This window comes from Leptonotus elevatus, chromosome 17, assembly GCF_054856555.1.
Source record: "Leptonotus elevatus isolate MCC_2025b chromosome 17, RoL_Lele_1.0, whole genome shotgun sequence".
NCBI classification, from domain to species: Eukaryota; Metazoa; Chordata; class Actinopteri; order Syngnathiformes; family Syngnathidae; genus Leptonotus; species Leptonotus elevatus.
Genome location: NC_141255.1, coordinates 7,948,855 through 7,975,233, shown reverse-complemented (window position 1 = coordinate 7,975,233; position 26,379 = coordinate 7,948,855). Strand labels below are relative to the sequence as shown.

General features: G+C 44.2%; 2 protein-coding genes across 2 annotated transcripts; both read right to left on the bottom strand.

Moving 5' to 3' along the window:
* Positions 1 to 146: 146 nt before the first annotated feature.
* Positions 147 to 11,749, bottom strand: cand1 (cullin-associated and neddylation-dissociated 1). The gene is made up of 26 exons (XM_086059947.1): positions 11,430 to 11,749; positions 10,071 to 10,146; positions 9,931 to 9,998; positions 9,698 to 9,852; positions 9,507 to 9,630; positions 8,909 to 8,996; positions 8,662 to 8,830; positions 8,478 to 8,583; positions 7,848 to 7,993; positions 7,627 to 7,778; positions 7,403 to 7,543; positions 6,262 to 6,403; positions 5,890 to 6,098; positions 5,644 to 5,812; positions 5,490 to 5,579; positions 5,163 to 5,316; positions 4,665 to 4,902; positions 4,395 to 4,583; positions 4,180 to 4,323; positions 2,793 to 2,928; positions 2,535 to 2,711; positions 2,360 to 2,455; positions 2,126 to 2,295; positions 1,370 to 1,534; positions 1,177 to 1,284; positions 147 to 1,080 (listed from the first exon to the last, which is right to left on the bottom strand). Exons 1-26 carry the CDS (start codon positions 11,495 to 11,497, stop codon positions 856 to 858), a joined length of 3,705 nt encoding a protein of 1,234 aa, XP_085916073.1. The 5' UTR covers positions 11,498 to 11,749; the 3' UTR covers positions 147 to 855.
* Positions 11,750 to 13,155: 1,406 nt separating this feature from the next.
* On the bottom strand, positions 13,156 to 25,944 carry dvl2 (dishevelled segment polarity protein 2). Its single transcript, XM_086060078.1, has 15 exons — positions 25,435 to 25,944; positions 21,963 to 22,032; positions 19,758 to 19,915; positions 18,642 to 18,751; positions 18,404 to 18,533; positions 18,243 to 18,333; positions 18,064 to 18,133; positions 17,539 to 17,678; positions 17,370 to 17,446; positions 17,210 to 17,277; positions 16,986 to 17,120; positions 16,777 to 16,908; positions 15,727 to 15,903; positions 15,381 to 15,605; positions 13,156 to 14,691 (listed from the first exon to the last, which is right to left on the bottom strand). The coding sequence occupies exons 1-15, from the start codon at positions 25,593 to 25,595 to the stop codon at positions 14,132 to 14,134; spliced, it is 2,304 nt and encodes a 767-aa protein (XP_085916204.1). The 5' UTR covers positions 25,596 to 25,944; the 3' UTR covers positions 13,156 to 14,131.
* Between the last annotated feature and the right edge of the window lie 435 nt (positions 25,945 to 26,379).

Sequence of the window (26,379 nt, the reverse complement as noted above, 5' to 3'; positions counted from 1 at the left end):
TTTTGCAACGTGGAAGTATTTATTAAAAACACCCATGCTGGGATTCAAACCCAATCTCATAACTGAGGAATACATGACCACTGGTTCAGCATGCCGCCCATCATGCTGCTTATTCGCGTGAAAATATGACACGTGCGAGTATGAAGGCAGGCAGAAATGGACCTTTATTTCTTAACTTTGGGCGATAAACAAGAGCAGACCAGCTCAAACTAGACAGAACCAGTTGCAAACGTTACCATGGTAACCACAAACATCCCGTTAAGTCTGCAAACACGCGCCAACATTTACTTCCTCTCTTCCTTCCTTCTTCAGGAGGCGGCATTGAGGGCAAGTTTGTGTGTGAAGGGGAGGAAACGGAGAAGCCGATTGGTCCAAAAAAGGGAACAACCTGCCTCACAAGCATCCAACTGGTTGCCACCGCCATCCCATAAAAACAAAAAACACAAAGCTAGTAAACTCCCATGGCTCAGCAGGCCTCAGGCAGGAAGTGCAACTTGCCCAGTTCGTGACGCAGCGGCGGCCAATCAGGTCATGGTACCTGTTCTTCGCTTGGCAACAAAAAAAAAGAAAAAAGAAAAGAAGCCACGATGGAAAAACGGGAGGAACTTCCAATCTTGTCGATGAACGTGTTTCGTTTTGTCCGTGTGGCCGCACGACTTTTCCAAGCGCTGATTTCAGTGCAATGCATCATGGGAACGACCAATCGCTAGGAGGGTGTGTCACTACGTGTATGTGTGTGTGTGTGTGCGAGTGTGTGTGTCGTCATGGAAACATGCCGCGGGGTTGTCGCTCCGGCAGCGGGGTGCCCTGTCGCATCGTGCGTCCGTCCGTGCGTGCGTCTCTCCGTCCGTCGGCTTAGCTGGTGTCCATGGACTCCATGTTGGCTGAGCTGGAGTCCCGCTGGATGGAGTCAAAGATGGCCGCCAGCTCCTGATTGGATGAGATCTGCGACTGGAACTCGGACATGAGCGGCGACTTCTCGGCTTCGGGGATAGTCAGCAGCGCCACCACCGCTCGCATCGCTGAACGCTTCAACTCGTCCTGCTTCTCAAACTCTTGCTTCACCGAGTTGGCCTTCACCTGAAACACAGGCATACACACTTTATTTGTAAACACACACACACGCACTACATATCCATGCACATCCCAAAAATGTGTGTGTGTGTGGAGGGGCACCTTGGTGGTGCAGGTGGCTCTGAGTGGCTCGACCAGTCGGTCCAACCTCTGCAGGACGGCGCTAGGACAAAGCGAGGACAGCCGGGCCAGCATGAGGAAGGTCAGCATCTGCGAGGGCGACAGACAAGAGAGCGCGTCAGGCGGCGGCGGCGGGTGCACGATGCCGGCCAGCGAGCGAGCCAGCGGTCGCCACCTTGATGTCGTAGTGGTCTTTCAGGCCGTCCTCCACGTGGTTGAGGAAGGTGAAGATGTCGATACGGTCCAGGCAGCTGTCCAGCAGCGTGTACATGCACTCGAAGGCCGCCTTGCGCAGGTCCAGCCCGTCGTCCACCGTGTGCTTGAACGGGCCCATCTCCACCTGCACGCGCACATCAATCAAGTGATTATTTAAAGTTGACAGATGTATTTACATTATACATCTCTTTACAAGTAACATTAAATATGTTTGCGTTAAAAAGACAACTGCCTGATAATTAAATATTCAAATTAAGGAAACAAAATGATTTCCATTTAATATTCTATTGTGACATTCTGAAAAAAAATCCTTTCAATTGTACATTTACAATAGATACCAGCTGCAATTAATTTCTGATTAAAAATTGTAATTGCTTGACAGCCTTAATAGGTGAAAACTGGCAACTTAAAATAGTTATATTTTGAAAATTCCCAATATAACGTTAGACAGGTACAATTTGAACAGTCTGATATGAAATGAGGTATGTTCGATTTAAAAATCCACATCACAGTGAAACAGCGAACTGCGATATGGTGATTGACGACTGTAGTTCCTGGCTGTTTGCAGCCATGTTGTTAGCGTCAGCGTGCACATCAATGAAGATGTCTTTTGACTACAGGAGCTAATAATAACGAAAAATAAAAATAATAATATAGCTAAATTCAGCTGGCGCTGCAGTCGTCCAGACATTTTGTTGCTGTCGTCGTCATTTACCTCTCGAATGAGCTCCTTGCGCACTTTGGTCTCGTTGTAGAGCTGCGGCAGGACCGAGTCCAGAAGCTCTCGGATGAGGCTGGGCTTGTTGTGTGCCGCAGAGTTGAAGGTCACCAAGGCCACGCGCCGCACGTTCAGGTCTGGGTCCTCCAGCGTCTTCAGGAAGTCACCTGTCGCGCACACACGCGTCACAGCGAGCTCGCGCGCAACGTGCGCGTAACCGCGGCAACGCACCTATGCAGTTTTTCAGCAGCGGGTCGATGGGCTGCGGCTGGTCCGAGATGGTGAACTTGACGGCCGTCACCACCGAGCTCCGGGAGTATGACGAGCCTGCAAGTGTACACGGGAAGCACGACGTCAGCAGAAACACACATGCACAGCACACACGCATGCATGCATGCGCACTTACCTGAGAACAGGTATCCTTTGAGTCGTGGCAGCAGCGTTTCGGGGTTGATGAGCGTGAGTTTCCCCAAGCACTCGGCCACCACATTGCGGGTTCCTTCCTCCTGACACTCGCAGTGCTTGAGCAGCAGCGTCCACACCGACTCTACGTACGGCTTCAAGCCTGACACCGACGCCGAACCTGAACGCGCCGTGCCGTTAATACACACGTGCACACTACTACCGTGTACGCTTGTACACACACATATACACACATACTCACTGATGATCTCCTTGAGCGAGTGCAGGAGCAAGTACTGGCGCTTGGACGAGGAGATCTCCTGCAGGACGAAGGGCAGATATTCCGGAAGGTTCCCCACCGCGATGCTGCCCAGGGCGTACGACGCCGCCGACTTCACCTGAGACGGACCACCACAAAAAACGTTACTTGTCAGATCGCCAGGATGTCCACTACATAACTGATTAAAGCAGAGCAGTTCAATACTTCCCCACTAGATGGCAGAAGGTAAATAATTGACCTGAATTCTCAGCGGTGACTCCACTTGGAGGTTGTAGCGTTAGCTCAATTATAACATTAATTAGCATCTAAGTTGCCGTGCTGTAACCATTTAAGCAACGGATTAAACACAAGCACTGCATCAACAATATGTAGACTCAGTCATACACTCCATCCTCTGTGTAATAAGAGTAACATTAGTCCGTACTGATGATCTGAGAGAGGAGTTAAAACTACGCTACGAATCCCGAGTTCTAGGCAAGGACTGCCCCAAACGCTAGCGGGATTCATAATGATGCTTCAACAGACAAGTTTGTTTTACACTGCCCCCAGGTGGCCAAGTTAGGCACATCAGAAGGAGCAAATTTAAAATGATGACGTACGACTAAAACATTCATTGTTTTTAATTTGATCGAATTATGTAATTAAAGGTGTATTCAAGGATCTTTTGTCGCCGCGTCTTCCGGGTGGATCATCTTAACGATTGATTCTCAATCCTGTCAATCAATCAGCCGCAACGACATCGTGCATACTCGTTCCTAGATGCGCACGCGCGCTTCCGAGTGTTAGTAGCATGCAGCCGCTGAGCTTTGGATTCAGCCATTCATCGTTGTAGCTCCACCGATCCCACCGCATTGAAAATGGCTGAGAGCCGCAAGAGGACATCCGTCTATGAAATGAGGCCGGCTGCAGAGACTGATGAAGATGAGGTTGTGTGTTCCCGACATTTGATTTACTTGAAAAAAAAAAATCTAGTAACGTTTTTTTTTTTCCACATCAGAAATTCTAGTTAAACTCTTGTAAAATGTACTTTGAATTTCTGAGTGCATCAACCTTTATTGGCTTTTTAAAGTAAACATCACTCCCCATTTTTACAGTGTAGGCGATTCCCCCGGACGAGCAGGAGATCTGGTAGGATGGTCGTTTGGCTTCTACTTTGAGGAGATCCTTCATTACACCTTTAATTTCCATCACAGGATGAATAAAGTATCTATCCAGCTATCCATCATAACTATTTTTTTTTTTAAGTAAAATATATGAGTGCTATTTTCCTCAATCTCTCATACTCACAACATTTTAATATTCTTTTTTTTGTTTAGCGGTTTGCCCTGAGATTATTCTAATCTCAAATATGTCAAGTTTGGGATGTCACCTCCTCACTGGAAGACGAGAAAGCGTCCAGGATGACGGTCTTGAGCTCCGGTTGGCCGCTCAGGTCCACGTGATGGCCGACCTCGCCCAAGGAGAGCAACGCCAGCAGCCGGATGGAGTCCGTGGAGCGGCTGTTCTTCACGTCCTGGTGGGCACGAGCACACACGTAAGCCACGCTATAAGGTATCAAAAACACATGCGAGCACAGTTACTGACCTGTATGAACTGGCCCACCACGGCAGGTCCCTCGGCCGGACACGCCCTGGTGAGCGCGGCCACACATTTGGCGATGGAGCAGTAGGCTTGCTTGTGAGGCAGCGCCGCACTCTGGGAGTAAACCGGACCCGTCAACATCCGAAGAAGGTCCATGTAGCCTAGACCCGCCGTGTCCGTCGACACCAGAGCCTGAACGCAAACACAGACATGTAAGGAAATTGACTTTTAGCTGTAAAGCGTTTTTCCATCTTGCAGATACTCAAAGTACACCTGGTAGAAGTCCAACATGGCGGCGAGGGCGCCGCCCTGCAGCAGCGGAGACCTGACGAGTGCGATGAGCTGCGTGAGGATGTTGCCGCTGCTCAGCTGGCCCAGCAGCGACGGGTGCGTCACGGCCAGCGTGGACAGGAAGCTCAGCGCCATCTGCGACACGTGCATGTCGCTCTCCGAGATCAGCGGCGGGAGCTCGGTCAGCACCGCGTCCACCATCACCGGCGTCACCGCCGAGCTGACCACCGCGGCAACAGCAACAACGAAGATTAGTGGCAAAAGTACTTCAAATCCATACTAAAATACTTAGAAACTATTGGAAGAACAAAATAAGTACCGACTCAACACCTCTGTTGTTGTGACTTTCATCTTGTACTCAAGTACTTAAAACGTATTCCTCACACATTTTCAAATATTTTTGGAGAACATATCTTCTATTATTTTCAGTAAAAAAAACTCACAGCTCCACTCATTTTATGATCAGACGAAATGCAGTACCTGTAGTTCCGGAGCAGGATGTCAAGTGCGGCCAGTGTACAGAGCTTGAGCGCTCGCTGGTTCTTGCGCAGGAAAGAGGCCAGGATGGGGATGGCATCGGGCAGGACAGGCCGCAGGTCGATTTTCAACGGGGAGCCGGCGATCAGCGTCAAAGCTTTATTTAGAAAAAAACACAAGAATAAGCATTAGTCTACATGACCTCCAAATGAAATCCCAGATTTCTCCCCCCCCGAAAAATCTAATTTTTCCCCTGACAAACTGGAATAAATCATCCAGGCCTATTAATAGCGCTCATTTGCATGTCTGAATAATCATGAGGGTGTTGACCTTTAACAGTGGTGAGGCGTGTGATCTCGTTCTTCAGACGTTCCAAAAAGATCAAGAGTGTTCCGTGAAGTTCAGACGGAAGGCGGTCACCTAGTGAAAAACAAAAAGTTGAAGCACAAATCACCACTCACATTGGCGGCCATTTGTTGGTTACCTAGGTTACAGATGATCTGTCCCATGCAGGAAATAGCACGCTCTTTGACTTCCTGGTCGATGTCGGCGGCTTTGAGGCGTCTGATTGTACAGCTGAACAGGTCATTGATGTAGGGGGAGGGGTCAAAGCTTTCCGAGCTTTCTGATTGGCTATCGAGTGGTCTGATGACCTGTCAGACAGAAGCAATGGAGCGGGTGAGAATCTGACCTTTGGGAGAAAAGCAAAATGGAGGCCGGCGGCGATCACCTTGACGAGCTGCTGTGTGACCAGGAGAGCCTCCGAGGTGATCTTGTAGAAGGGGTCTCCCACGCACGCCACCACGGGGGGGACCAGAGCAGGGACGTGAGTGTGGAAGGCGTGGGCGGGGTGCGTGACCATGATGATGTGGAGGCACGCCAGCGCGTCAATCTTCAGGTTGGAGCTGCTCGACTTGTCGTTGAGGGAGAAGATGATTCCTGAAAGACAGTCGCTCTCATCACACGACATGAAATATTGTCATTTTGGACTGCAACTGCCGTATTTCAATTAGCGTACGAATAAGCCAGAAATAGCCCCAGGCCCGCCACGATTGAGCGCGGAAAAGCCCTGCCGAGCGCAGCATTGCACGTGCGGCGCTACCTGGTATGAGCACGGGGATGTGCTGTGTCAGCGCCCCCGGAAGCACGTTGACGAGCTCCGTCAGCATGTTGAAGCAACACTGGCGCGTCTTCACACTCTTCTCCTTCAGCTGCTTGTGCAGAGCCTTCACAATCATGGCCACCTAGGGAAGCCACACAGGCATCAGCACATCACTCAGCACATGCAATCACGCAATATGGCAATCAAGCTTGAACTTGTCTTTACTGTTTGCTTGTTGGTACTTGTTGTAACTTCAGTAGCTGTTTTTTTTTTGGGGGGGGGGGGGCACTCTTCCTCCTGCAACTTATTAATTAATAAAATAACCCATAATGTCCCTAATTTTTCTCATGTCCAACAGTGTGTGGTACATTGATACTGAGGCTCAATTAGATCTCCCTCCTTATTTTTAAGGGTAACGTAAAATAAATTTGAAAATATATAATAAAAATAATAATATATAAATGTTTTGGGATCATAGTTCGGGTATATAATAGGCTTTAAAGTAGACAGCACAGAGTAATCCAGCCCAATATATAGATTGTCAGAATTGTGTAATATTTGTTGAATTAATTGCACTTTTATAAATTCATAAATTGTTTAAAGTGCAATAATACAGATTTGTATTTATTAATTAAAATGTAGTGAGATTAAAATTATTTTCTTTATCTTTTCTCATTGATATATTTTAAGCAATATAAGAAAATTACATACATACATTTAGTGTTTTTATCAATTTAATTAGTAAATATATTTGTCAGTAAACCAAATCTACTGATAAAATTATTTCACATATATAATATATTGCATATATATTTTCAAATATAATTGGTTAATTAATTACAATTTATAAAAAACTGTTATGAATTACCATTAATTATTATTTTACTATTGAAATTACATATTTAACAAATGATTAAATTGCAATTATAGGATTTTTATTTTGTACATAATCTACAAATGACTTGTCCCATTGGCCCCTAAAATGAATAAATAAATGTGGCCCTTGACAATAAAAGTTTCCACAACCCTTGTTTCAAGTATGATTATAGGCAAGTATAAATATTTTTAGAGGGTGTTTACTATTTGCCCAACACCCACTAATAGTGAGGGCGGACTGGGGCAAAATTTGCCCTAAGGTCACCTGACTCTGCAGCATGGTGAGGGGCGTATCCCCCTGTTCCATGGCGTCCGGGTCAGCCAGCCAGCTCTGAGCTGGTCGCGTTTGCTTGAGCAGCGACAGGTAGGCATGAAACACGTCTGCCTTCACGTTCTCCTCTCTCTCCTAGTGGCGAGGCACATAGATGGGTTAGTCCGTGCGTGCTGCCCATGTTGGACTAAAAAAGCGGGGGGTGAGGGCTGTGTTACCTTGAAGCGGGAGACGAGCGCGGGCGACACGGAGCGGTAGAATTCGGGCAGCATCTCGTGCCGTGTGGAGACCACGGCATCCAGACACTTGGCCGCCGCCCGCCGAACCTTCCAGCTCATGTCGTCATCATCGCTGTACTCGTCGTCGCTGCCTGGACGCGCCCACAAAGTCAAATGTATTTATTTATTTGAAAAGAAAAAAAGGGGGTGGGGGAGCACACCTTGATAGTCTTCGTCGTTCTGCTCGGCGTCCATGGCGTTATCATCTTCATCCTCATCGTCAAAGTTGTAGTTGGGGTCATAGGTCAGGTAGCGCAGGCAGATAGAGATGACTGTGGGGACGTGGGCATAGACCTCTTTAGGACACCTGAGGAAACGTCAACAAGAGTTCAATGTCCACATTCAAATGTAAACTACTTTAAAAGGTTAAATAAATCTATCTTCCACTATTAAATATCATTTTCACGTGTCATTTTGAATATGTTGGGGGGATTGCTGCATGTGAAAATTCCCTAATGTCAAAAGGTAAATGGGTTGAATTTTGTGGTAACATTAAATATGTTTTTGTGTTCATTCTGTTTTGTTATCTGACCCTCTTATATCAATGTAAAGACTATGTGCAGCAGTAAAAGAGAAAAAATGACAATGGAAGGAAAAATGACTAAAAAATAAATACAAATGTAAATAGAGTTGGCGATTTTATATTTTCATGCTTTATGGAGCATGCATGTATGATTTTTGTCTTCTTCTTTTAACAATATCTTTCCAATACCAATAATCATAAACATTTTAGTGACGACAATTGTGATCTGTGTTCATTGTGATTCATCTCTAGTGTGTATGTGCCTTACCTCCTGACAAATGACTCAAAGGCCTGTATGCAGTACTCTCTCAGCTCATCGTCATCCACATTGCAGAACTTGACCACCAGTGGGATAATCTTCTCCAGGTATTCCCCTGAGCGAATGCAGAAAACCACAAGTGAGCGTCACGTTGTGTTAAGATTGCGCGCGTGAGCATGTGCGGGGGGCTGACCGATCCGGTGTCCAGCCTGCCTGCTGATGGCGGCGGTGCACTGGATGTACGTCCTGGTGGTGGACATGTTGTCGTTGCGTCCCAGCTCGCTCAGCAGGTGCTCAATGAGGTCGATGAAAACCAGGTTTCCGCACGACATAACCAGGTGTCCCAACGCCATGATGGTCCGCTGGAGGAAGAGCACGCCACGGTTACCGCAGAGACATGCGCATACACACACACACACACGTATGCCAAGTCACCTTACCTTCCTGACAGCCAGCCTGGGCGAGGTGAGCTGAGGAAGCAGGCAGCTGAGGATGGAGGGATGGAAGTTGACCAGCAGCCCCCCCTGTCTGAAACACACGACATGTTAATCCACGTCATCTATTCATCCAAGTTAATTTCTCAGTAAAATGATTTTGACTTCAAACAATACAATTGCGAATAGTCAGGAACTTTTTTTTTAAGTGACCCATTTGCTCGTAGCTGATTGGGCCTTGTGCTGTTAACTTGTTCCGCCAGAAAAGCATTGTATTCCAAATCGAGGGTTAAACAAAATAACAAAATGTTACAAGTTTGAAAGGGCCTCATAATTATTTTTTTTTTTTTTTAAGTACAGGTAATGTTTTTTCGGTTTTATTTCTACAACATTCAATCAAACGCAACTACAGTCAAGGAAATATTAAGGGAAAAATTTAAAGAAAAAACAACAACCATGAATAGTAATGTATAAACACACACAATGTAATTGAATGTACATGTTTCAAGAGGCATTCACATTACCTGTGTGTGCTTTTTTATTTTTATTTATATATATCTTTAAAAAAAATGTTTAATGTATTTTATGGCTCAGCCCTTAATACCTGCACAGCATATCGGCCATGATGTCCAGCGCCTCCAGCTGCACCGACACGTCTTCCTGTTTGGCGATGGCGCTGGTCAGTCGACCCGTAATCTTCTTGCACACGCTGGCGGCCAGGGCCGAGCCTGCGAGGAGAGACGGTCGTCAGACACGATGTCGTGATCATGATGATGACGACCGCGACAGGCGCACCACTGGACGCGGGCGGCAGCTCTCCGATGACGGTCTTGAGGCCGATGGAGGAGATGTCTCGCAGCTGTTCTTTGTCGGACAGCATGTTGGTGCACAGCGTGTCCACGATGGTCTCCACCTGGTACTCCTTCACCTTGCTCACCAGCGGGCCCAGGCTGCGCACACAATAATGATTGAGAAAAACAATTACCAGACCTCTTCAGCCTTCATATAAGTCCCATTTTTCATTTTACCATTTGACTGCCAAATTCTGAACTTCTCCATTCTTGTCCTCCAGCAGCTTCAGAATCATTCTCACCACCTGTCAATCACAACACCGATTACCACAATTAGGAAAGCTAGTGTGATGTCAAATTGTGAACTTTGAACCCACCTTCCTCTCGCTGTCGTCGTCCAGTTTGATGGAATCCTTCTGCAGTTCTGTCATCAGGTCGTTTGTGGCCATGAACCTGCACACCGCAACCAATCACATCATTGCACTCATATGTATGCAAAATGATTTGCTCCTGAAGAAAAAACATTCAGCATTTTTTAGCATGATCAGAAACAAATGAAATGACTGAAATGTCAGCATCACAGATTATCATAGCAAGCCCTGATTGCATTTCTACCTGTCAAGTCAAATTTGTGAGGAAATCAAAATAATAAGTCATGATGGCGTACACTGCCAATGAGTGACAGGCATCACAACTGCTCCTGTTCTCATTGATTCCAAGGCTCCTACGATGTCATCATGTGGCTATGCTAACAAGAGTAATAAATGTCAACACATATATAAATTAACTAAGCTTGCCAACAGTCCCCTCGCCACAATTTCGTCTAACACTAATATGTGCTAAACTGGCTTTAGTTGGGATGAGCATGCAGTATGATTGATGTTTTCTTCCCATGAGTTCCCACAGCTTTGAGGCTGCTAAGTTTATGACAAAAACAGGCCTGGTTGATCACAAGATGGGTTGGAATCTATTTTTATTCTTAAATTCAGTTAATTGTAATTTGGACAGTTTAGTAATTTGCTTCATTTGTTTTTATTTTCCTAAAATGATTAGTTAGTTTGATATTTATTAGTTTTAGTGTTAGATTTTATTTATATGGGGTATTTCACAAGTCAATAAGTATTGTGTAATAAAATGAAACATAAAAAACCATGAACAAAAATATTACGTCAACGTCCAATTGACGTTTGGTCCTCTTCACTATTCAATTTGATAAGAAATAATTCTAACGCGTGATAGCATTGAGAATGATTGACAGGTGTCAACTTCTGCGTTCCCACGGCTTTGAGGTTGCCTCTGTGACGTCATCCCGTGGCCGTTCGTGTACAAACACGCACGAACACACGCACGCACGCGCAACTATAGCATATTAGCGTGCTAGCATGACACAAGTTGCATTGAGTGGCGGATGAAGCTAACTAGGCGCAGCTAACGGCTAACTAGCCTCGGTTGAGTATGTGCAATGAGTCGTTAGCGTCACAGTGTGCATCGTCATGACACCGAGGCGCTAATACGCGCTCCAAACAACCATAAATTAGACATTCAGGTAAAAAAATGTCATTTTTCGAAGGTTGTTTCTTCGCGGGCAACCTGACGACGATCAGACAGGTGGCATGATGCTAACTGCTACCAGGCTAAAAGGCCTGCTACACAGAGGTCGCCTCTCTCTCCCTTTTATTTTTAGCACACGCATCTGTTTCAGTGTATAAAGTGTCGCGAGTCAACGGCCATTTTACCTGAAATCTTTGTCGCTGGAAGTCATTTTCTCCAGCAAGTTGGAGATGTGATACGAGGCGCTCGCCATGTCGTTAGCCGTTAGCCTAGCTGCTAGCGCGGTGCTCGCTCTTCAGTGAGTGTGTATGTGTGTTCCGGTTCCGACTCTGTTTTTTTTTTTTTAACTCCGATTCTGGTTCTGGTTGCCGCTAATGTCTCCGCTCTTGTCTTTTCTTTCTGTCGTTGTTTCTTTTCTTTCGTGTTTGCGCTACGGCGGCGGCGGCGGACGGGTGGGCATGGGTGCGTTTTTAATGTTTCAATGGAACTCCCGTTCTCGCTGCAGAGGGGCGGGGTTAGCGAGACTGGATGCTGCCGAGGTCAAAGGGGACGTACGCACGCACGCACACGAACACACTTGTTGGACCGTCTTCGTGAAATGATGATTAAAAAAAAGAAACTACATTAAGCAGTTTCTGCAGAAATTGCGTGTGAATGCTAAATGCGAAATAGTTAATGGCAATGCTGCTTTTGTTTTTACAGGTGAGTAAAGTTCCTCTTTTTAAGTGTGAAGAGGAGCTCAGTCTTAGGGTTTCACTTGTTCATTTTTTTTAACTTTTTAAAATGTACAATGTATAGCTTTGTTCGTTAGTTTTTCTATGAATCGATCCCAACCGCGAAAAAAGAAGTAAATAAGCCTGTTTTTCAAAATGGTACTGAGTAGAAAGTACAGATACCTGTTTCCAAATGTCTGACCTAAACGTAAAAAAGTCAGAAAATTTGAAACAGTAAAGCAACATCACCCATGATAAACAAAATCATTAATTCACCATTCATTCTTATCCTTCAGTCAGGTCTATCATTGTTTTCTGGATTTACTCAAGGTACTGTATACAAAATAATGGATGCCAACATGCAAATATTTACAAATACAATACATACATACATATTTTGCAATTACGTTAGAGCATATTTGCAAGTATATTCAAATTTATTCGTAGGCTAAATACTAAAAACCTTGTAATGACGCTAGTAACTACATATATGTATCGCCTCAGTCACTTGTCATATTATGATATATTTTAAATTAACAGAAGGGTACCAGCAATTTTATCCACGTGCGTAGTTAGGTGTTTGTTGATATCACAATACCGTTTTCAGACGGCACGCTGTCGCCATCTCCTGGTCAGTCTGGAAAAATGCTATCGGTGACAACTTCCGGGTTTTATTTTAGAAATATAAATTTTAAATCAATCTGTTCATTAGACTTTTCTTTACTTGTTCCAGACAACAAACGAGAAAATCAAGCTGTATTAAACGTGTTTCTATTTTAAAACGAAAATCAAATGAGTCTTTTTTCTATTTTTCCAAACGTAAGACATCCATTTACCAAGAGACACGGACCTGTAAAACACACGCGCACACGCACACACACAAAGCGTGGCCTGGAACAAAATTTATATGATATTCTAAATTTTATTTACTTTTTTTCCCCAAATAAAAAAAAAGTGAAAAGCAGAATATGCAAACAAATTCATAGGGTAATACTTTTACAAGGCACTGTATATATGGGCCCTGATTTTTATTATTTTTTTAGGTGATAGCGCAAAAAGTTGAGAACCACTTACTTAGATCACATTTTACAAGCAATTTAAGCAGAAATCCAGGTAATTCCAAACGTTTCACGTACATAAGCATGCAAGCGCACAACATTGTTGAAAAATAGAAAGAAAAGAAAACAAAAAAGTAGCAGAGCGTCAAAATCAAGTTTTATTCTTTTGACACAAAAGGTGGCAGAATGAATGAGACATAATCTCAGGCGTTCCAATGATGACAATTCTTTTCATTTCGCACCTCGGTATTTGGGTTATACATGATCTATATAATCACACGTAAAAAAAAAAGAAGAAAAAAAGAAAAGACAAAAGAAATGTGTGTGAATAATGCGAGTCAGTAACACAAGAGTTGTGAGGCTTGTGGATTGCAGCTAACATCTACAGTTTTTTCTTCTTTCCCCAAGTACCGCTTTCTGCATGGTCTCTTTTTGCCAACTTGTACCACAAAACAGCACATGTACAATACACTTCACAATTAGTTAAGTGACAATGGAACACAGTTGCTACAAAGCAAAAGCTGACCACCTGTTTTGGACCTTTTTGTCTTTCACATTATAGCTTGTTGTGTGTTGCATCATTGGAAGACATACACACGTTCATTGTCAAACAATGCCGTACAAAAACATCATTCAAAGACTGACGTTGGGTACCTGGAGTGTGTTAATGCCAAGGCACTCAAAATGGTGTTCCGCCAGGATCTAATCCATTGTCCGGCACATTCTGTACCTGGTAACCTTAAGCGTTCAACAGATTTGCACACATTCTGGATTGCCATGGCGTCCAAATTGAAAATCAGTCACAATGGGACTATAAGTGGAAAAGGGCAATGACCAGAAAAGGCGTGCAAATGGCCAAACTTAATGACACTGTTCACATCTGACACTAGATTTGGTACAGAACTCGAGTCGGACTTTGAATCAGATGACGCTACACGACAAGTCAATTCCACATTGACTGTTTGAATATCTTAGTTGTCAATACTTAACCCTGTTCTCACCAAATTTGGAACAAGTGCCCTCAATCCAATAGGTCTTCGTGAGAAGCACTATCAACTACTACAAGCTCTAGCCGCACATCGACTTCACACGAGCGGTCGGTCGTTGCTGTGACGACTACATAACATCCACAAAGAACTCGCTGGGGTTGCCCATGGCCAGGTGGAAGGACTGGCGGGACGCAGTCAGCTCAGGGGGCACGGAGGCCAAGTCGCGGGTGGGCGGCGCGCCGGGTGGTCCGGCGGAAGTTGAAGAGAGGGCCGGCACTAAAGTCGGGTGCATGGGGGCCGTGGGCAGCTGCTGCGCGTGAGTAAGGCCGTGAGCGGTCGCCAGGGCCGGGTGCGGGTGCTGCGGTACCATCATCACCATCATGGGGTTGTAAGGCATTATGCCCGGAGGGTAAGGGGACATGTGGGGGGGCTGGGGTATGCGGTGATGATGTGAGCGCTGGGAGGAGGCGTGGCTGTGCTCGCTGGGAGGTGCCGAACTGTGGCCTCGCCTCAAGCTGCTCCGGGTGGAGTATTCCGATTCGCTGCCGCTGCCGGAGCGCGAGTCGCCCCCGCCGCCGTCCCCCACGCAGGGAGACTTCTCCCCGCCGCCCGCCGTGCTACCGGGTCCTTTGCTGCCGCCGCGGCGTCGCTCACCTTCGCTTCGCGTTGACCCGCTGCTTCGGCTCCCTGGGGACACACGGACGACGATGTCACACCAAAATGGGTGAGACATGAGCTCTGTGATTGGCTGGCTGTAATACGATGAGGCCATTACAAATTTACAGCATAACGGTTTCAAAAGCCGACACAAAATCTTTGCCCCGCGGATGTAGAAACCAGTAAATTAAAATTAGGAGATGGCCGAAAATAGGTGAAGGTGACTGCCTCCAAATTTGAAGTTGGGCCTAACTGCAGAATTATGCCACGGCGACTGTGTGACGCTGTATCCAAACAAGTTGGATGTAAATATTGTTTCATTTGCAACTATTCAAATGTGCCTTTTAAGAAAAAATATTCCAAGAAGCCTGAACACAACGTGCATGTGACGCTGCTATTTTATTTTTCCACTTGGGATCATCATCCAGGAGTTGATGTTCTTTAGTAGTAATGGCGACTGAATTTGTACAGCTTTTATAAACGGGGCCTGGTGTTGTGAGTGACGTGGGCGCCAGTGAATGTGAGTGCAGAGTTGGCTGGCTGTTAACTGGCCAACCCGTGAGCTTGTGTGCGAATGTGCTTATGACGGATTAACTATATTACCGTTTGTTTAAAAAAAGCAATTAACAAAACACCAGTGCTCTGCTTATTCTTCTGCCTAGCACATAAAAACGCTAAAAGTAATAAATAAATGAAAAATGAAAACCGCTCATGTTCACCTTCACTGTGCTGGCTGCCGGTGCTTCCTGGAGTGTAGCTGTAGCTGGTGAGCTCGTGGTACGGTGGAGGCTGGCTGGAGTAAGGATGGGTGGCGTAAGGCTGGTAGGGGAATGTGTGCATCATGGGCCACGGTGACGCTCCAGAGAGGGGAAGTGGGGCCAGGGTGTCCTGGTCTGATGCCCCGCTGGAGCCGTCGTTGTCATTCAGGGAAAGGTTGGCCATATCTGTGTGGAAGATGAGAAAATGTGGTTTTGGAAATGTGTCTGTATTAAAACACTGCCAAGCCAAGCATGTGTGATTCACAGAACACTCCGATGCAGTCTGAGGTTTGCACGGGTTACTTACAATTCTCACAGTCACTTAAGTCCCCGAAGACATAATAGCATTGTTCCGAGAAGGTGATCTTGTTGACCGTGTGACGAATGAAGCCGGCCTTCAGCAGATTGCTGGCATACTTCCTGGCTTCACGCCGGTCCTGGAATCCCTCGATGTGGTGGAACAGCCACTCCACCACATCCGAGCCTGGTCACACATTGCGTGCAGTGGAAATTAACTCATTCACTGCCATTGACGGCTATAGACGTCAAAAAATCATTTGATATATTTCTATTAGTTGAACATTTTTTCCCCACTTTTGTTAACAAGAGTATGAAAACCTAGATTTTTTTTATTGTACATTTAGAACAGATATAACATTTGTGATTAATCGTGAGTTAACTAGTAAAGTCATGCAATTAATTACGATAAGAAAATGTAATCGCCTACGCCCCTAATTTTTTATAATCTTTTTTTTTTAAATCGTGTCAGGCGATTAAATGTGATTAATGTAATTAATCTATACTAGTTAACTCCCGATTAATTGCAAATTTTATATCTGTTCTAAATGTACAATAAAAAAATCGTTAACAAAAGTGGGACAAATGTTAAATAGAAATAATTCAAATTAATTTTTTACGTCTATAGCCGTCAATGGCAGCGAATGAGTTAAGATGAGATTTACACACACGGCGCCCTTGAAAAAAATAGCCATTTCTGCTTTGGAACAAATAAGAGTAGCCATGTCGCTACTACTATATGAGCTAGTAACACCAGTGCAGAAAAAAAAAAAAAAAAAAAAGAACAGAAAAAAAGTTGGTAAAGTAAAACTCCATAAAAGGAAAGTATGTCATTTAAAATAAAAAAACTTATAAAAAGGTGTTTTATTGCTTCATGTGATTCAACTGCAGGTGATTTCAATTTAACAGATGTTTTCAAGCCAAGACAGGCCGCTCACACATTTGGACTGTGCAACCCTTCCCCCCCTACAAATCACACGGTTTTAATTCCCGGAACATAATGCCTGCCCTGTGAAGTCATGTGAAGTGTGGAGGTTAGCGGGTTAACGTGCTTTCTTACCGAGAAAAGCGTTGGGGATGGTGATTTTGAGCCACATGCGATCCCTGACTTCCAGCCCGGACTCAGGTGAGGCCATGGCCTTGGCGACCGATGCCATGTCAGAATGGAGTGACAAATTGAAGTCATCGAATCCTGAAAGACAGATGTTTTGAACTAGAACGCTTTGGCATTGTGAAAAGGACACAGTTGTAATCAAATGCAAATCTCACGTTCGGTCTCTGTGACCGATGAGGAGGAAGTGATTGTGCTGAGGGAGGAGCTGCCTGGGAAAGCTGGGTATGCGCCAGCCATGGCAACCGAATGGCTGACCCAAGCTGCCGGGTCAATTGGCCGGATGGGTTCATCTGCACAGGAAGAACGCACGGTTAGTAACCTGCTCAAAAACGCAGCCCACTTCCGTGAAGTTCACCAGTTGGGTTCTTCTGCTACTTACTACGTGGCAGAGTGAAGTAACCTTGTGGAGACGGGTCCCAGCACTTAGCCACAGTGAGGATGATGGGCCTGGCAAACATCACAGATGGCTCACCACCATTAATCGGCAAGCTCACGGATCTGCTTCGTGACGCCACAATTTACAAAAACCATCAACTCACCCGGGTTTGTGCACAATCTCTCTCAGAACGCGCACCGCGTCGTCGTTGCTCATATTCTCAAAGTTGATGTCGTTGACCTTTGAAGAAAACAAAGTTAACTAACCTTTGAACAAAACTAATTGGTGCGTCATTCACACAAACCACAAAGTAACCCGATTTGTCCCGTCACCTGCAACAGCATGTCACCGGGTTCGATGCGTCCGTCCGCGGCCACAGCTCCGCCTTTCATGATGGAGCCAATGTAGATGCCGCCGTCGCCCCTTTCGTTGCTTTGGCCTACAATACTGATGCCCAGGAAGTTGTACTTCTCTGCAGAGTGGAAAACACAAGTACATAAAAAATGCTGTGTGTGAGGGGGAAACAAATCTAATCCTATTAATTATAGCAAGTAATCCAGGTCATGAATTAGCAAAGCAGCCCCAGGTCCATCACACTGCCACCACTATGTTTGACTGTTGGCAAGAGTTATTTTTTTCAGCATATGTAATAGGCCACATGCCTTCCAAAAGGTTCCACTTTGGTCTTATTATATCCCAGAATATTTATTAAAAATGGAAGATGCCTTTGTGAGATATTAAAATTACCTTGATGATCCAAAACATTAAAGAGTGATATGCAAGAATGTCAGAAATCAGGAAGGAATAATTTTTCACAGTGCTGCATATACTACACATGTATAGAAGAAGATACAGACCCATGTTCAAGGTGACAGTGATGATGTTCAAGGACATTGTGGAATCTGTCACACTGCTGAAGGAGGAAGCCTAGAACAGGTAACAACTCATTTTAAACGTAACCCACAAATCCACAACAATCAAAGAAAATAACGAGATTGGACAAAGCACATCAGACACAAAAGCGGAGTGGTCGTACCCTCTCCAAGCGAGGAGGGCGCTGTTTCCTGCGCCGTCTATGCCGTTTCAATAGTCTCGAGGCCGTGCTCTGTTCTGTTGCACTGCTGAACCTACAGAATTACAAGTCGAAAACACAGAGGAGTAAATATGAATTCATTTGCGTTAAAATGTGTGCCTCACCTGCTCATGGTGTCGTCGTCCTCGGAGTCGCAGAAGCTGGTGGTTTCCAGCTCGCTGCTCATCATGGTGCTGGAGCTCTCGTACCCTGCCAAGTGTCGCTCAAGGCGAGTCTGGCCGTTCACGCGAGGTCCTGAAAAGGAGAGACCAGACGTCAGGGTTTTGACTTTCTACAGACTTCTCGCCATTCTTTGATTTTATCACAAGAACGATGGCGGCATGCCATATCTTGATAGCTCACCATGTTGCTCCACGCTCTCCCTGTGCCGAGGTCTCTCTCTCCTGAAGGAAACTACGGACTCCGTTTCGGTCTGCTCGTCCAGAGTCTCCACGCTGCCCGTCGCGTTGGGACTGTGAGAGATGGTGGAAGTTGGACTAGACCCGATTACTCAAACCCATTTGGATTGAGTATGCATTTGTAAAGAAATCCAATGTTGCGTCAATTACAGTTAAACATGCTAACTTCAGCATCAGCAGACCTCACAATTGCACATCTTGTGACGTTTCAGAAAGAAATATGATAATTTGACGATGGATTATTAAACACCGCAGTGCCACCATTTGGCAGCCAACTTAAAAAGCACTAGTTACACGATGATTAGTTGAAAACTAACAAAGTAACTAGAACTAAAATTGAAAAAGCATTTTTGTGAGCAAAGTAAAATGAAAAACGCATTTAAATAAATGAACACGAACAAACTACATCTTAGATTGATCAAACTAACTTTAATAAATTAATTATTGCAGCAAAAATGTTCTTCATTTTCATCTCTGTCAGTTAATTTCATACATGAGCTTTTGGGGTTAATTTTAAATTCATTTTGGTATAACTGTACATTTGTAGTAACAGAAGTAGGGAGGTCAAACAGTTGGAGAATTGTAGTTTAATTTATTACGCAATACTTAGTGGCCTACTTTTTAACAAATATCCCATATAATGTACTTTAAAAAACTAATACTAAAACAATTCAAATCTAAACATAACATTTTCAAAAAACAAATACTAATAAAAATGAACAAATTAGCTCTAAAATTTAATTGAAATGGATAGAAAAAAAAACTAACTATAACAAAAAATCCAGAACTATTATAAACCTGCTTGTTCTATTTGTAGCACTCCATTCTTAAAAGGAACACGCTCATCTGATTTTTATAATTGCCAGTGAATTAACTGCTCTATAATCTTCTGAAGGTGGTGTTAATAAGGTGGGTGCAAGTTGATGTCAAATTCATTTAAATGAGCACTGCCTCCATTCTTGCAGCAAATTGATAGCGGGGCTGCATGACCACCAGGGAAAAAGATGATTGTGCTTACAGCTGTGAAACCTGTTGGGAGCTAAACAGGGTGTTTGCTTACTGGAAGGAGGGCGGTCTGGAGTCTCCGATGCCCCCGGTCCTTTCCGCAGGCGGGGGCGGCAGAGGCGGCGGAGGGGGCGACGGCTGGATGGATGTCTCCACTGAGGGGAGCGCCACTGGAGCTGCAGGCTCTGCCGCTGGGACGTCCGAAGACACCAGCTGACATAAAAAACAAAAACAAATAAAAGTTAGAGAGAGGAGTGTGTGTGTGTGTGTGTGTGGGGGGGGGGGGGGCATGAACGGAAATGTAGAAAAAAGGGGGAGACTACAGGGATGATTGGGAGGTAAGATGTCAATTATTTTGACACGCAAACCATGCCCTCTTTTCATGCGAACGTCTCACGGGGATCACCGAAACACTATCCTCCATTTTGACACGTATCTCTATCGTCAAACAAACGCACGCATTCAGGGTAAATGTGCAGCATTTGACTCTCTACACATGCAGCAGGAAATGTGCAAAGACGAGCTTTTTATCTTACGTCTGAGCTGGTACATACTTGCTAGACAAATGGTTTCTTGCTCAATGTTGAAATATCAAAGTGTGACCCATTTTCGAACAAAACAATTCAACTAAATAGGGTTTAACAGGCACTTTTTGGCCCCTCTCCTCGATCACCCCCCCCCCCTCCTCCAAAAACACACACACACAAACTAATGGCTGTGTGAGCATGACGCGTCTTTTGGGATCCCTCCACCCTTCTTAGCGTGCGGCTCACATATCGCTCCCCCGGGTCCATTCGCTTTAAAGCGCTTCCCTTCATTCTTATGCACTTAACAGATGCTTGAGCCTCAAACCTGCTCAACTGGGCCAAGTCTGCTCGCAGTGTTTTGTCTCTACTTTAAAAGTGACATCCCGGCCAGGGAACGAGTAAACGAATGTTTAACAAACGTTCCCAAGCTGTCCTGATGGTCAACTGGGACCTATCAGGGCAGATCCAACTAAGATCTGACCGATTAATCAGCCGGCCGGTCAGTATTGGTCCATTCAAAAATATGAATAATCAGTCTGTGTTTTGCCGACTAAGCGCCAATATAATCTTACTTTCAAATTGGGTGTTATGATGACTTTTAGCAGAGCTGGCAGATTTTTTCTTTTATTCTATGTTAATTAACCCTTCGACATCCTCACACTGTTCACTCCGAAGTACGCTGATGACACCCAAGCAGTCACCCTCATCAAAGAGTCAGTCTGCATATCGACAGGAAGTAAAGCAGCTGGTGCTCGGGTGTGACCAATACAACCTGGAGCTGCTGAACACGCTTAAGACTGTAGTGATGATCGTGGACTTCAGGGAACATCCTTCACCATTAAGAGTTGACTTACAGTTCCATAGTAGCTTTGTGCCAAAGCTAACTGATTTTGCACACACCCGTGTCAGTCAGCTCTCTACATATTTGTGTAGGACCCGTTGATCAATATTTCACAACATTAGACACTTTTAAGTGCTCACAAGGACTTGTGCATCATTGCACAAAAGTCGTTGTACCATAATTACCGCACTACTGGTCACTTTCTAGATGTGCACATTTCTCCATATCATCTGCACAGCTGTCATGACATTGTAACACTAACTATTATACTGTTGGCCACTTGTTTTCACTCTACTTTTTCTTGATGACTCTGCATCACTTGAACAGCTGTCATTGTCCGGTACTACAGCACTAATGGCACACTTAATTACATAAACACTCCCTGTTCATTTTTTGTTTTATTCTTGCTTGTTTTGCAAGACTTGAGTGGCTCATACTCTGTCCTGAAAACAAATTCCTTGTGTATTTTTACATACAGTACTTGGCTAATAAAAATGATTCTGATTGAAATCTAAAGCAAAATTAATCAGTTCATGCTTATTTGCATGTTTTTGTACTTAAAACTACTCTGTTGTAAAGTTTAATACTAAAGGACAAGGTATTTATTGCGAAATAATATAATTGTCTGCCTGTAATTTTTCCCTTGTTGTTGTTAGTGTTAAGTGACCCAAAAATGAGTCATTTTATTCATTATAAAGTATATATTTTTAAACTAATTGGAACAATAATCTGCTGTACATTGTAATGGACATTCAATCTAGATCTGGAGCAACATTCGTTTTTATTACAGTTTTTTTGCTGGCTGTCACGCAAGATATACAGTTTCTTTGGGGGTCTTGGTAAAAATAAATAAAGAGGTTGTGGAAAGTAGCATTTAATACTGAGTACTTACCCAGGACACCACACGACCATTAAAGCACGGCAACTTGGCGCCATCGTCCGAAATCTCTTCCTTCACCACCCTGCAACAGCGAAACAAACAAAAAATGATTCTAACCTCAGAAGGTTAGCAGGACTGAAAATGCCACTAAACAATGTCATAAAGAAAAACACTCGCTTAGACACTCAGCAGTGACTACATGAGACCAAGCGTTGGGGGTTTTCCTCCATGTTTGGCAGACATTTGTGTATTCCCACCCACACCACAATGTTATTATTAAGTAGTTAACAGGAAGATGGACTGGGCGTGCAGGCTCCCAATGATGAAACTTGGTCAGGCTCCACTGGGTTTAAGCAGCTGTTAAGATTTGGTTTTGTGGGCCGGCGCTGGCGTGAGAGCAGGAACGCTCGCAGGCTGATCCGCGGGGTGCTGTTGAACGTTTGCGACCAAATTTAGATTTAAACCACATTCCAAATGACAAAACAATAGCATGTAATCGATTTTTGAAAAATAATCTAATTGTGATTTTTTTTTTCTTCCTGTGTATTAGTCTTATAGTTTGGCTTTAATCAATCAGCGTTAACTTATTAATAGGGATGTAACGATATCCAAAGATCACGATACGATATCACAATATGAAGGTCACGATGCGATAATTCGATATTGTGGGGCGGTTGGCGATACAAAAAAGGTCACAATATTGTATTAAAAAAAGAGCTCATACTAAAACACACACACACACAATATTGTGATTATGTACATTACAGCAATGAAAAATACTATAAATATTATATATAAAAAACATATATATAACAATATATATATTGAGGCACTTACTTGCTAATGCAAGCACACATTGAGTTTCTACACATATTACCTCTGTTCACAAGCAAATTACGTTCCCCTTCATCCGACCATTAGCGTGCATTTTAAACATAGAAGGGCCAAAACATGCCTAGTGAAAATTAAACTGCACTAAAAAACTAGCCACCAAAGGGTGCTAGAACTGCACAAATGGAAATCAACCCGACTTTTTTAACAGACGTGCTGCCTTTAATATCGTGGCATGATGACAACATATATTGTGGCAGTTTTAATATCGTGATATCACGATATTACCGTTATTGTTACATCCCTACTTATTAAACATTTTGATTTGCAGTCTTTTAAGTGTTTCAAGTGCAACTACACTAAATTCTACTAGATAAATGCACCGTACCACACATGACACGTATCTGTTATCAAGCAGCGGGTTCATCAGTACGAAGTGGGACATACTTTTCCCATGCCTGGTGTTAACCAACCCCATGAAGGGATGAAAAATCTTCATTCTAACAGAAATATACTTAGTTCTGTTGGATTTTAAGTAAAAAACAAATGTTATCTAGCCGCACACGCCGTTTTTCCACTCCCTTTTAATGTTGAATTTCTCACACAGCGCAGCATCACATCTGAAATGAGGAATCTAACGAGAAGACTCCATGGTGCCAGCCCGAGGCTCCGCAGAACATCCAAGAACAACCCAAAAATCCTCTTCTCTCTACATATGACACAGACACCCAGCAAATGGTTCATGTCCGGCCCCAGTTTCCCAGCACTGGTCCTAGAGCCTGCTCACTCCTCACAATCCCCACCCCCTCCCCCCAACAAAAACACCACACACACACTACTGTGGCCGACAGCTGGCCTCATACCAGGGCAAATGAAAACACACTATTACACACAGTCATCTAGCCGGGTCGGATGGAGGGAGTCGTCGGTTCGTTTGATTGGCCATCTCACACGGAAGTCACGTTTGAAAATAGCCAGAACTCGGTTAGAAATATGCAAATGAGGGTGCTTGATGATGCCAGGTTGTACTATTAGAACTTTCAAGAAAGGATGTTCTATTTTACAAATCTTTATGTTTGTGGTCAACACAAAGTCCAACATCAAGCTTTGTATTGACATTCCCTGTTCAAGTCTAAATGTCAAACTAAACATAAAACAGAAAGAATTACACTCTGTGTATTTAAAACAACCACATAGCTCAGCCTTTAACTCTGCTAGTTTACTACTAATGCCAACACTATAAACGTGCTAACTTATAGCATCATCTATGTGGCGGTGTTATAATACTTTCAGCAACAGATGTTTGCCGAACAATTTTTTTGCTCCGACCCGAATAAATTGTAATTGCACATCGGGGCACCCGTCTTTCCTTTTTTTTTTTTTTCTTTTTTCACCCGTCTTTCATCGTCAGTTTGTTATTATTTTAACTGAGATTTCGTCACTACCTTTTTTAACCTTTTTTCCCCTAAGTCTTTATTCATCAAACGCAGAATGCAGGTGATCAGTGATCATAGTAGTGCTGGACTGGTCTCGATCAAAAATCCGCCCTGTCCAAAACCAAGACAAGACAGAGTAAAAATTCCTTCGATTCTGACCCTTAAAAAGTGGTCATGAGACTGAGATTTTTTGAAAAACATTCCTTCATCCATAATTTGCTTTTGTCACCATGTGTACATTGCAGAGCAGTAAGTACACTGCAAGTTTTACTTCGGACGTGTGTCTCTCACATTTTAAGAATATAAGTGGATATTTTGCCATGACTGGCAACTCGCCACTTAGCGCTATTTTGCCGTGAATCACTCAAAAACTACAAGTACAATGTGCCAGTTAATGTGTACTAGCATGTAACATAATGGTTAAGGTAATCACCCCGAAGACGCAGGATCACTGGTTGGAATACTGATTTGTGCGTGTGTTTTTTTTAAAAATACAATTTCTTGACAATATTTATGGATTAGGGTGGTAATGCCGAAAGGAGCCTATCTTTAGTAGCAAAACAAAATAAAAACTTTATGAAAAGACACAGCAGGGGGTGAAGGAGGCAGGAACCACGCCCAGTGCACGACTTGGTCCGGCGATTGACCAATCAGAGCCGTTCACTGCAAAATAGTGGGAGCAGGAAAGTTGCCAGTCACGGCAAAATATTCACTGCCTTTAAAAATCGGTTAAGGTAGTAAATATTGGTACATGTGCTTCCCCCACTAAGGACGAGGGGTCCAGCTCGGTGGATAAACCCCACCCACAAACACTGCACTCTTCTGCAGGATTAGCAGCCAGCACAAAAAGATGAATTGATAGAGAGGAGATTGTTGGTTCTATCTGGAAGAGAATGCAAGGAGGGGGGGAGGAAGTCTCGGGAATGAAAGGGTGGCTGGCAGGCCAAAATGTTAAAGAGTTGGGGGACAAAAAAAGGAGAATGAAACAGGATCTTGCATGATGGATTTAATGGGGGGGGGGGGGGGTCGGATTAGTGTAAAGAACAACGGCAGGGACAGGTAATGCCACCCCCCACCCCCCAAACCCACTCCATTGTAATGATGATGTTTGCTGAGATCCACGGTCACGATGCCCACGCAAATTTTCACTTTATAACAAACTTTTTTTCTTTTTCTTTCTTTTTATAACAACAGCGAGGAAACTTACTACAACTCACCCAAAGTCCTGGTCCATAGATTTGAAGAAGAACTTGTAGTTGGGCTTGTTCAAGACTTGTTTAAAATCCAACAGCGTGATACTTTCGGCGCCGATGGGTATCTTCACTAAATATGGAGTCTCCTCTTCATCAATGTGATAGATTATTTTGGTTTCCGCCATGTCCACGGTTGCTTTTTTGTGGTCCTTGCCGAAGCCGACCACAAGAAACACAGGAGTTGAGGCAGTTAGCCTTTAGCAAGCTAGGTGGCTAACCAGACGGCAGAGGTGAAACGACGGTTGTGGGCGCTGAGATTTTTTTCCCCTTTCACTCGAAGCCCACCTCGTCCCGTCGCTGTTTTGCCTGAAACCAATATCTACACTTACATTTTACCTACACTAGCGAAGTTAATGGTACATTTACGCGAACCGAACACGGACCAACTTTACCCCCAACAAAAACACACGGGGGAAGGGGAGGGACGGCGGGGGGAGCTCGAAAAGTTTTCACCACTTTTTTTGCGCGAGCCAACGCGGCGTGTGACGTAATCACGTACGCCTCATTTTACGTACGTTCCCAGCCACGCTACCCCCCCCCCCCCCCCCAATTCATCAGCATTTTTATCGACCGGGAGATTAAATAATTAATTGAATTAAATTAAGCGCCGTTAACCCCCCACCCCCAACAAAACAAATAATTAATTGCTGCATACCTTTAACAAAGAAACATAGCACTGTATTGAAATATATCAATCTAAAACATATTTAAGACATAATAAAATACATAACTTGTATGCACGTACAGGCACACACGCACTTGTTTGTGGTTGCTGAGCGACTGACCAGGAAGTTACCTGGTGCTTTTACCTGCTGGTTTGCTCAGCAATATTTGTCACTGTTTCAACACAATAAAGTTCTGAGAAGGAGGAGATGTGACACAAGTAAAGCATGTGTGGCTATACAAATT

Coding starts and splice junctions, on each gene's coding strand:
- cand1 (XM_086059947.1), bottom strand. CDS start 11,497: ATGGCGAGCGCCTCGTATCACATCTCCAACTTGCTGGAGAAAATGACT. Junction 7,779..7,847: donor GAACGACGAAGACTATCAAG/GTGTGCTCCCCC, acceptor GGGCGCGTCCAG/GCAGCGACGACGAGTACAGC. Junction 5,317..5,489: donor ACGCCTCACCACTGTTAAAG/GTCAACACCCTC, acceptor TTCTAAATAAAG/CTTTGACGCTGATCGCCGGC.
- dvl2 (XM_086060078.1), bottom strand. CDS start 25,595: ATGGCGGAAACCAAAATAATCTATCACATTGATGAAGAGGAGACTCCA. Junction 17,278..17,369: donor GAGATTGTGCACAAACCCGG/GTGAGTTGATGG, acceptor GATGTTTGCCAG/GCCCATCATCCTCACTGTGG. Junction 17,121..17,209: donor TTACTTCACTCTGCCACGTA/GTAAGTAGCAGA, acceptor CTTCCTGTGCAG/ATGAACCCATCCGGCCAATT.